Genomic DNA, 12,477 nt, shown 5'->3' on the forward strand with positions numbered 1-12,477 from the left:
ATTCATATAGTAGTTAAACTATTAATGCATTAAAGATTCAAAAGTGCAGCAATTTCATTTACCTTTGTTAACTGTTTAAGTGTTGCATATCAGTTGTCTGTCTGTTGTATATATTAATCTAAAGATATGTATACTGTTTATAAATATAGAACTGGGTAATTAGTGGAATTTATTAATAAGCTAATTCTCAGACTTGTGATCAGTTATGTTTAACCAATCAGTTAATTCATAATAGTTGAATAATTGGAATCATTGAAAGTACTGTTAACCAGCAACACTAATTTTTGATTCATTATTTATTTTCTTGAGTTGTGACACTAGGTGATTTAGCCAAACAACCTTAATTTAATCTTTGATACATCTATATATATATATAAAGCACAAATACCTGTCTGCCCATCTAACTACAACTCAACCAAACTTTGTGGGATGATAGTTTGGAACAAGGGGCATGTTAATGGTGGGTTAACAACCATATCCATGACTCCATTATTGCTTTTATTGAGCACTTATTATACTTGATGTAATTTAATGTGAACTACATTCGTACATGATACCAGGTATACAACAAAATATTTTTATTAAATTTTGTATAAAACAACATGCACATAGTGTGAGGGGAGGACACACAAATGTCTTATATCTGGATCTAAGAGCATGTTTGCTAGCACCCTCTATGGGGGGAATGCAATGAAACAAATGGCTATCACTATTGCAGTAATACATAAATTCAGCCAAAGTTTCTACTCCAACAGTCACCATAATGGTGATATGAAGAACCATTTCTTGAGTTATACCCATTATGTACTTTGATTCATGACATTTCAATTTTAACCTGTAAAACACTTCTGCAACAGAAGAATGTAATTAATTAATCATGTGAAACACTGTGCAAGGACATTAAGAGCTGGGTGTTGGAAGTGGGTAACAGAAAACACCCCCTCCCATCTTGACCATCACACAATGTATATCATCTAAGTATACACATATTAAATTCTTAAAACTTACCTAAAACTTTTAGTGATGTAATAATGAACAGTTTAATAATATGTTAGAAATAAATTGTGGAAAGTTAAGATTTTTGTTTTATTTATTATAGCATCCACCCCCACATTTTACCAAGTTCATATCCTGGAAAAGGGAGGGTTACTTTAAGTTGTGTAAAAAGAATAATAATGGAAAATCATAATAAAAATATTTTGGTTGCTTGGGTATTTGGAATATTGGGAAAAAACTCTTACCAGCAGATGTCGTTTAGTTGTTTATTTTTGTGACGATAATGAATTTAATCATAGTTTTGCTGAATTGATTATTTTACATGACACAAAGCAATGTAATCGATGTTTGTAAGTACATTATTAATCAAGTTAATCATCTGACTCTATGCCCCCCATGTATATATAATGAAATAATTCATAGTCTGCCATTTGTATAAACCTATAAAATAAAATATGTGACACTAGTGACAAGATGCATGTACCCGTGTGACATTTGACATTTGTGTAGGTTAAATGCTTAAAGAAAGACATTCTTAATACTAGAAGATGATTCTCATCCTCAGTTTAGTTCATGCTAAGGTTTAAGTTATTGAATAACATTTTGAACAATTCTTTTAGTGAGTGTTGTTATTTTAATAAGAAAATTTGAAACAATTTAACATTTTCTTTCCTCTGATATATCTTGCTTAGTCATTGGTTACTGACCTTTATTTTTAAAGTTAAAAAAACTAAAAACTTCAACTTAGTTTCATATATGCATATTGTAGTTTCTTACTACATTACTCAAGAATCTTACTGATGAACACCAATGTAATCCTTCAAAATATTTTGAATTACTTTTTAACAGTTTGTGGAGAGAATGGACGTAACTCAGAAAGAAACTTTCGATTCGTATTTACCATCTGATACTGAAACTTGTAAATTGCTTTTACAGCAACATCATGATGCCAAGAAAGGTAAGTTCTGTGAATTTGGTCAAATTAAATATTTTATTAGGAATTCAAGTTCCTGTGAAATTTCAAGGATGTGGTACTATAAACATACACAATGTGAATTTGAAGTAAATTGTCAAATGATACTTGGTGCATGTAGTAATAGGAAAAGTGATAATCAGGAAAGCTATTCAGAATGGTAGAATTAAGCAACAATTTTTACAGGAGTTTAATAAAAGGTTGATGAATATTTGGAAATCCAGGAGTGGATTCAGTGATGGCTGAGAGTCAGGATATTTGTTATAAACCAAAAGCCCTCTTGGCATCCTACATTTATGTATTTATAAGATAGTGGGAATGTAATTTTGCTAGGAATTTGTTGTATCTGCCTAAGAGCTATTAATAGTGTTGTTTTTTATATCAGTTTATGGTATATAAATACTGTGTTATTGTCTCTAAGTATCTAATAGAAAATTGATGGGTGCACTCCATTTTTTTATGTAAATACTACACACAACTGTTTTTTATATAAAAAATTAAGAGATTAAACTTGTGAAGATTAGTAAAGGCTTAAAAAATATGTAGCATAGGCACTTCTAAAATTGTCAAAAATAGTAAGTGGTAAAATATTAAAGGATAAATGTTTCCAGTTTTTAAGCCTAATAGAACATTCTCAGAAGAGTGTTTTACAATTTTTTTTACTGTAAAGATTAAAGAAATGTAACTGTCATATTTTAGGCATGTTGGAAGCCTCCATGCATACACTAAATGAAGGCCAGTCTCTGCTAGAGTGCCTAAGAGAAGTTGGCATTCACAGCATGGGAGATTCCAGACCTGAACACATGAGACATGCTGCTCAACAAGCCTGTATTAGAATAGAATGTTACATGGAATCTCTGCATGACAAAAGACGAAGTCTCGAAGCACAATGGCTGAAGCGAAAAACACAACTTGAACAATGCCTGCAGTTGTGTCTGTTGTACAGTGACATGGATCAGGTTGGTTTCAGTTTTTTTTAAGGAGTTTTAATTTTTGTTCAAATTGAAATTATAAAGATTTTAAAAGCCTAACCTGTAACTCATAACAAGATTTTCACTCTTCTACTTATCATAATTAGATCTTGCTTACAGCAAAATTATCAGAATTTGTTATCATATCTTAGATACATCTAGTAGAATTCCACAGAAATAAAATACAAATATCTTAATTTCTTTAATTTTTCAATTACCATACTAATCAAGACCTGTTTTTTAAAGGAATTTAGCAAATGTTTCTATAGTTGTTGTTTTTTTTAATTTATCAATAGATCTGCCTATGTATTTGTAAAACAAATGTAAGATGTAAGCCTTATCAAAAAGTTAAAGAATTTGTTAAGCACTAATAAAATTCATTAATGAAATCTTGAAAATTCAACTTTGGCTTAATGGTATTATGATTTTAATGATTAGCTAATTGTTGCTCCTGGCTAATAAATACATACATAATAAATAAATACATACATGTTTTGTTTTTACAGCTCTAACATGCATTACACACACACACACACACACACACACACACACACACAAGTTGCTTTTGTTACTGTTGAGAAACCACCAATAATTTGTCAAAGAAAAATATTTGATAAAATAGTACTTTCTGTTCCTGTGTGGAAACCTGTAGGTTGATCATCTTGTATGGTTATTTCATAACCACATTAGCATTTGTTTGCTTGTGAACTCTAATTTTTTGATGGCAGCTCATTGTAATCATCATGTAACAACTTTTTTTTTCCCTTGATAAAGTGTTTGATGAGTTAATAAGGTAGTTTTTTACAGTGTGCAAAAATATGTTTGTAAAATTTATCTTTCTTCTCATATCTATTGTCATTAAAACCAGCTGACTGGTTTGCATGTTATTATAAAATCATGACCCTAATGATTTTTTCTTTTGACCAGGTGGAGAACTGGGTTAAAACAAAAGGTAAAGAATACCTGAAACAGAATAATCTCGGGGACTCTGCAGCTGGAGCAGAAATATTACTTCATGAGCATCAAAAGGCTCTTACTGAAGCAAAAGTGAGTGTTTAAAGAAAACAAAGGATGTATACCTTTTACTAAAATTTCTGGACAAATTTCAGAGCAACTCTCACTAATGACAAGTACACTTAACAGAAACTTCCATCCTGGTATGTGACTTTTATCTGTAATGTACTTATTTAATAATCACTGCTGAATGTACATATTGTTTAAGTTTAAAGCAAATGTTATGATTCAGATAGTTTTAAGTGTAGTTTAGTGTTAAATTTATTTATTTTTACAAGTGCTAGTTTATCGCATATTAGTTTAAATAACTGTTTGAATCATACATTGTCTGGTTCAGATTTTATGAGTTGGTGTTTGTGTTATTGCATCATAATATCTCGTGGTGTGTGGAATGTTGTATGTCTTAATCAGGGTAAAAATATGTGTTCAAAATGTAATTTGAGTTAAATAGTTAGTGAAATAGTTAGACCTAGACTGCCTAATTGTGAGTTTAGCTATAAAGAACATACAGTAGCAATTTATAAAGTAAAATTATCACAGATTATATTGTAATAATAGAGTTTAGAAGAAATAATTTGTCTTGTGAATTCTGTTCTAAATGTAATTGAACCAGACTGTGTGGACTTTGGTGGAAAAGAGAGAGTTATTTATAGCTCTGGATACAACTATGATAAACAACAGTTACAGTAGTGTTTTTAAAGTTAAATTATCACAGACTGTAGAGTAATAGCAGAGCAGGAAGAATAATTTGTCTTGTCAAATTGCATTCTAAAGTAATTGAATTAGCTCATATATGGAATTGGATAAAAAAAAAGTTATTTAAAGCTCTGGATACAACTGTGCTAATTAACGATGTTATGAATAATTGTATGTATATTTAACTTGTTTTGTTAAACCATCATCCTTCAGCGGATTGGAAGACAAATAACTAATGCTGCCTGTTTCTGGATCGTAGTTGACCAACCAGTTATGTTATGATGCGTTGTAGAGTGCTACACCATTTAGCACATCTAATTGCTTGCATATTTGCTTTTTTACCATCTGATGTAGTGACACATATTCTCACAATTGGCAGAATGTATACATGATTACTTTTTCAAAGGTGTATTCCCCTACAAATAGATGCCACACTCCATGGGCTCTCTTTGGATGCTTTCTGAAGGGTATTTACCTATGTAAATGTTGTACTTTTCCCTCCACTAGATCAATGTGGGATTCTAGCTGTTATGTGAGAAAATATAAGATCTTGTGTTGACAGCTCTAATTTTCATAAACTGAAAATTTATTTCCAATCTGTACTTACCTCTTCTAACAGTTCCCAACCTGCCTACCCACTTCTGGTCTTTTTTTTGTCTATTTCAAAGTGAAGATTGAGCTATATAGTATAGAAGGAGCCAGCTGCACCAGTAGAGTGTGTTGCACTGATGAAGGGTTGTTGCATGCTACATTGCAACTATACTGTATTAAATACCTTTGGAATGTGGAAGTACCAGTGCTAGTGGCAAGCAAAACATTTTGATTTTCCTTTTAAATGAATGATGTTGAAAGAAGTATTATAACTGTTGAGGTTTTTATGGTGTTAAATGGGCTCAGAAGAATATAAATCATTTATAAAGTTTTTTAAACACAACAAAGATTAGCACAAAATGAAGTTTTATGTGCTTTTGTATGATTAAAATACATTCCCAACTTCTAACATGTTTACAAATAGATGATAATTGTAAACAATATACAGTAGGTAATTAATGAAAATTAGTAATGTAGATATATTAATTTTAATAACAAAATATTAATTATTTTTACATCTGTTCAAATACCTCCATGTAGATGTGATTGAACAGGACATTTAGATTTAACATTGAAAAATGTTTTGTCTGTTTAATATATTAGAAACTTGAAGGCTTTAATATTGTGATTTAGATACAGATGTGTTGACAAAATTAATAGAAAAAATACCCAAAGGAGCTGAATATATATATAGATGTGTGTGTAGGCTTGTAAGCATATTTAATGTTACATTCCAATTGTTTTTGTTTCAGGAAGCACAAGATCGTGCTGTTCGGTTATTAAAAACTGCAGAACAGCTTGCTAATTCAGGACATTATGCAAGTGAAGAAATAAAAACTAGAGGCTATACCTTGCTTTCTGACACTTCTGATATTTTAGCATCTCTAGACCAGAGAAAAGAACATCTATCCATGTCACTGTCCTTCTTTAACATGGCTCAAACGGTCAGTATACTGAAGTAGACACATTGTGTATATGCCAGAAACAATCCTTTACATATTTTACAAGCACCATTTCTCACATATTTTGTAAGAATTTATTAAATTAGTTTATAAAAGAACTGTGTGTAAATACTGAAATGATGTAATCAACTGATTGAACAATCTGGTTATATTTACAGGCTAATAAATGGCTTAACTTGGAATGAATTTTTGTGTCATTTTTGAAAATTAATGCTGTGATCTTTATGAAACATTAAGATAACTAAAAACTGGAAGAAAAAGTGTTTCTTTAAGTAACTGAAAAAATGCAAAATCTTCTGTAGCTTATGAAAATGAAAAAACATAGGATAAGCATGCATATCTTCTAATATTAAGTTATCAAAAGTTTTCAGTTCCTTGATTCTTTATGTCTTCAATGTGGCACAAAACTGTTGTTTACTTAAATACCATTTCTAGTATTAATCGATGATTTGCTGTTTATTACCTGTGTTAATAGGCTCTAAATAAACTGGACCAAATCGAAGTTCAATTAACGACTATCGATCTTCCGAGGAGCAGTGCTGCACTAGTGCAGCAGCATGCTCAACTAGCACATGCTATTGAGGATATTACCAGTCCTGCTCTCCATGAGGGTCACGTCCTGCTTCAGAGGGTCGGCAGGAATGATTCTGGTGCCACTGGAGTAGCCAGAAAGGTAAAGATATTTATAATTTGTTTATACTTCCAAATAATTGATTAATATGTTTTTTCTACCAAGAAGCAATTTGTTTAAAAATTACTCTTAGCTAAACATTTCACTGCTGTAATTAGTAAATGATAATTTTCATTATAAGTACAGTTTTGGGGCAGAGATGTTTCATTACCATTCATAACCTTGTGTTACAGATATTGATTATTTTATTTCTTGCACATAGTTCACACTACTTTTAATTTTGCTACAATAGATGTATATTCTGACTAATATTGGAAGTTTATAAACATTTAGGAACCAAAAAAAAAATTTCCATTAACACTCAAAACTGGTCACAACTGTAAATTCCACACACATTGAATGAAATTAGAAATGTTTTTATCTTAAATTCTAGATGCCTGTGTTATTTCAATTTGAAATAGTAGATATGAACAATCTTATCTGTTTTAGGTCAGTAGTATTTGAAATAAAGATAATTTTGTTTTAAATAGAAAAATCAGTTTAAACTGTTTTAATATTTTATGCTTATAGATTGCTGAACTGGAGGACCGGCGACATCACCTCAGTAGCCTGTGCACAGCACATCGAGCTGAAAACCTGGAGAGGAGTGCTGCCTTTACAAACTTTTGTGAAAAGTATGAAATTGTAAGTTGATGAGTTCCACAGATTTTTTTTGCTGTACTTTATTTATTTTCATAACTTATTTGACAGCTATTAAAACTGCATTAGTTAGGATGGAAACTGAAGAGTTTTATTTCTAATAAAAATAAGTTTTAATGATCTTTAATAAAGTGTTTTATGTAAAAGGAGAATCATTTATTAGACAGTTTCTGTTACGGTTTGTTTTGTATGCAATTTTTACTTAAAAGAGATGAAGTGAATTATCACTTGACAGAGTAAAAAATCAATAACAGAATCTAAAACATTAGCTATTTTTATGTGATATACATGCTAAGGTTCTTCACTGAATTAAATACCAGATTCATACATAATGTTTTCACACCATTCAGCAAAATAAGGCTGAAAATGTATTTTTGGTGATGTGTGAAGTAAGACACCATATCTTGTGTGAAATGTAAATAGTTAAGACTAATGAGTTGATGGTGTTTTAAAAGGAAAAAACTTAGTTTATTAGAAAACAAAGTTATCGGACTATTATTAAAATTACTTTTGTAATAATAGAAAACAAAGTTATCGGACTATTATTAAAATTACTTTTGTAATAATAGAAAACAAAGTTATTGGACTATTATTAAAATTACTTTTGTAATAATAGAAAACAAAGTTATTGGACTATTATTAAAATTACTTTTGTAATAATAGAAAACAAAGTTAATAGACTATTACCAAGAATACTTTCATAATATGACTGTATGCAGGTTTATATTGCATATCATTCTGTGTACATTTCTTTCAAAATATTATTTGGTTTAAGTTCTGGGAAAAAAAAGATTTCATGGACTGTTTCAGTGATTAAAGAAATGTTGCTGTTTAGTAGAGAAATATCCTTTAGTAGAATTGCAGGAGTGTTTTTCTTTCTATTAATGCCCTTTGAAACTAAAGGAAATGTATCAGCTATTCAGTCAATAGGTTGTTGTTGAATGTAACCTTGTGTGAAAGTTATACCCTCTGTTTTTTTCGTTTATTTTCATAAAGTTGTATAACTGGATTCTGAGTGCAGGCCTAGCTTTTCTCCAAGGTCACCAGGATATGGGCAGTGTTCTCTCCATGGCTAAACACTTTTTACAAGAGCATGAACGACTCCAGAATGAAGCTCAGGTGACCTTTATTATTTGACTCTTATATGTTTTTTTAGATTCTTTTTATACTCTTTGTGTTTTATAATATTTCTTATTAAATTCTGAAAAGTTGTACTGTGGACACTTTTATATTGTTGTTTTTTTATAGTTTATATAATTTAAGTAAGAATTTGAAAATATATTTCATTTAATATTCTATACAAATTGTGAACATGTTGCTTCGAAAATGGAAAAATTTTAAATCATGCTGTGTTGCTACGTAAACAGTTTACTTGAAAAAGTCAGTCATTTTTAGTGCTTTATAAATTTAGTAACAGAAAATATTTTTATCAATTTACTTAACTTTGAAAAGAGTTTACAAAAATAAGTATTATTTTTGAAGTTTTATACCTCAGTTGTGACTGCATGAAGTTCTGTTTTAACTGAAGGAAAGATGAAAGAAATTCAGACCTGCTTTTAATAAAACTTACAGTATGAAAGGTTAATTACTTAGGGTGATACACATGACTCAGTAGAAAAGCAAGAGAGTTTTTTGGGTTTCTTCCTTAATAATGCTAACATTTCAGCTTACACTATTCTTACTTTTCTTGTGTACATTTATATTAATTTTTGTATGAAGGTGTATGGATTAGTAGTTGAGTAAAGCATCTGTTTAAGAGTTAGTACAGTTTATTTGATTGTAATAGATTGAATGATCGTATTTATTGTGTACTTTAAGAATGATTCAGTTTGCCTTTTGTATGAAATGAATTGTTACTCCACCTTGTTGACTGTTATTTAGTTGTAATTATTTGTAAATACTGTATGTTATAGATGAAAGGAATCGAAGTTCAAGCTCTGTTAAGTATAATCCCCCCACTCTTGAGTGCTGGGGATGAAGAAGCTGAAGCAGTTCAGCAAAAAGCGAAAAACCTGAGATATCAGTGGAGTGAAATGAAATCACTTCTAGAAAACAGAATAAAACTATCTCAACATTATGTCTCATTTCACAAACTTGCTGTTCAGGTATTCTGTAATATTATAATATTATACAATTGAATGGTATTTAAGAATTAGCCTAAATTTAGGTTTACAGAATTTGTATGATATTTAATTTATGTGTTCTATTCAGTTAGATTGTAAAACATATGTGATATCCTTCTGAGCATTAAGTATAACAAATTAAAATAGTTATTTGAAAGTACTTTTCATACTGTTTATATTAGAACCATGTGGTTGCTATCAAGTTCTGTATAAATAGTAATGTTCTCAGATTTCAGGTGATCTAAACAACTAAGTATCAATACATGTCTTTCATTTTACAGGTTATTTCATATATTTTGACAATTATAAGAACTATAGTTTGACAAAACTAAGAATTTGTAAATATGAACCCTTATAATTGTTGCAAATGTATTTCAGCACATTAATAAAAAAAATAATCGTTACATTTTTATTTTGTATATTTTTAGTTAGCCAATGAAATGGATGTTGTTGAAGAAATGATTAGAGAAAAAGAACCTCAAAATGAAAGCATAATGAAACAAATGGAAGAGAAGTGGATGGCCTGTCAGCAGATTTTCTTACAGCTAAATAATACAGGGAAAAATTTTATAGAGAATGCTACACAGGTATACAAGTATATTATGACGATTTTTTTATGTATGTCAATAATATTCTCACCAGATGATAAGGAAGTTTGTTTGAAACACTTTTTAAGTTATAAAAAATGTAGGCATGAAACACCTTTATTTGAAGACGTTATTGTATGTCATTGTATAATTATTCTTGTGTAATGTTAATCTTTAGCTACTTGAAAGAGATATTTGGGAAGTAGCCAGTGTAGTGTTATAGGCAATGCATGCACTCTGAAAAAAATCTCTATGTGGTAAATGTTTTATAGTAATGTTTTTTTATGTGTACATCTTTGCTATTAATACTTTTAAAGTTTATTAAGGCATTCAGACAACTTATGTTGGTAACTGTGCATATACTTTGCACTTTGATGTCATTCTTACATTATAGATATTGTAGAAAGTATGAAAGAGTTTGTGTTTTACACACACAAACTTGTTCATATAAACACTGTTGTCTCTCTGCAACTGCTTTGAGTATTAAACTTGTAATTTTCTGTATTATAGTAACTTGAGTTTAAGATCTTTCTATTTAAATCAAGCCTGTATAATGTTGTTGATTTTTATTATACAACTAGTGTATAGCTCATTAAAAATTATGGGTAAAGTACCACCACTCTCACTCCATTATATACTCTAACCTTACATTTCACACCTAACTAAAATAAATAAATTTTGCAAAATCAATCATGACTAACAAAGAAGCAGAAAAGTGCAGTTGAGTTAATCGTAAGTTGGAAATTCCTTTGTGAGCCAATCAAATTAAGATCATTCATGAAATTAATTTGTAGCATATTTATAGCATAATTATTGTTAAAAATCAGTTAGATTAACAGCTTTTAATATATAGGAAAACCAGTATGTTTTGCTAACTGCATTCCAATGATGGCTTTTATGTCATGTCACTTACCAAAGAAAGTACAACCTGATATTGTTGTTAGTCTATGTATTGAAAGGTTAAAATTGAATGTACAGACAACAAAATTGGAAAATATTTGGTTTTTTAATTTTAGTATATCTATTGTTTAAAAGAGACTTTTTTTAAAAAATGTTGTCATATTACAGAAAATAGCTTAATTCAGAAATAATTCAAATTATAAATAATCATCATTTTTACTTCCATGATAAATTTTGTGCACTTGGCTCTAGGCTAGGTGATTCCACGCTATGCCTTTGATTTAAGATTATTATACCAACACTGACTACACTTATAAGGTCGCATGGCATGCATATACACTCCATCATGGCTCCATTGCACCTCTTCACTAAAATTATAATGGGCAGACATTGAGCTATTTTATTTGGATATATGCATTTTGACTTTTATTACTCCTCCTATCTCAAGAAATCAAGTGTGACATGAAGTGACACACGCACTGGCTTTTATATAAGTTGTTTAATTTTACAATAAATTGGTAGAATATAGTTTATTTCTTAAATTTCTATTGTGATTACTTGTTTTTGAAACATTTGAGAAATTTCTTCAAAAAATGGGTAGTGTTCTGTTTTTGTATGTTATTGGTAGCAATTTAATCTTATGGTGCATTCCTGAAATATTTTACACTGTTCCAGTGGTCTGATCTAGAAGAGCTATAAAAGCATTCTTTTACATTTGCTAAAAAAAACAGATGACTGCTACATAATATTTGTTACCAAATTATTGTCCATTAAAAGTTGTGTCAGGTTTCTTGGACCTAGGTCTAAATACTAGGTTTAAGGGCTTTGGTTTGTTTTCATGAAGGTGGATGATAAGCATTTGGACACCAAAAGGGCAATTCTATGTGTGGAAACAATCTTGGAAGACTTCAAAACACGAAAGGAGAAACTTAGTAATTTGTGGATGTCTTGGCAGACACAAGTCAGTGCTGGAAAAGAACAGAAAATACATTGGGAACAGTTTCTTAAAGATGCTCAAAAGGTATTGTTTTTTTTTTGTGTGTAAACATTGTATTATACACATAGAAGAATTATTAGTACATTAAAATAAATGTATATCTTTGTATAATGTATGCATTTATAAAATTTGGTTAAATGTTCTTGTTATCTTTATGTTAGTAGTATGCATATTTAAAATTAGTCCAAAAAAAGATATACTACTAGGCCAACAAATTAATTATCTTTAATTATCAAATATCTGGAAACCAGGCCAATGTTTCATGAAGTATCCAATTAAGAAAAGTGTATTGAATTTCTGTTAAAATTTTAGTTAAAATATTAAAAATATTTCTTGT

General features: G+C 29.7%; 1 protein-coding gene across 1 annotated transcript in view; it reads left to right on the forward strand.

Annotated features, from left to right (window-relative positions):
* The window catches only part of LOC143227488 (uncharacterized), a 457,070-nt gene that overhangs the window by 160,238 nt on the left and 284,355 nt on the right, over positions 1-12,477 (forward strand). Inside the window, 10 exon segments of the mRNA XM_076458930.1 lie at positions 1,846-1,954; positions 2,669-2,928; positions 3,868-3,987; positions 5,994-6,185; positions 6,679-6,876; positions 7,405-7,518; positions 8,530-8,652; positions 9,447-9,638; positions 10,085-10,243; positions 11,988-12,164. Of these exon segments, the coding sequence (XP_076315045.1) occupies positions 1,846-1,954; positions 2,669-2,928; positions 3,868-3,987; positions 5,994-6,185; positions 6,679-6,876; positions 7,405-7,518; positions 8,530-8,652; positions 9,447-9,638; positions 10,085-10,243; positions 11,988-12,164 (1,644 nt within the window).

The sequence above is a fragment of the Tachypleus tridentatus genome, chromosome 9, assembly GCF_004210375.1.
Source record: "Tachypleus tridentatus isolate NWPU-2018 chromosome 9, ASM421037v1, whole genome shotgun sequence".
Lineage (NCBI taxonomy): Eukaryota > Metazoa > Arthropoda > Merostomata > Xiphosura > Limulidae > Tachypleus > Tachypleus tridentatus.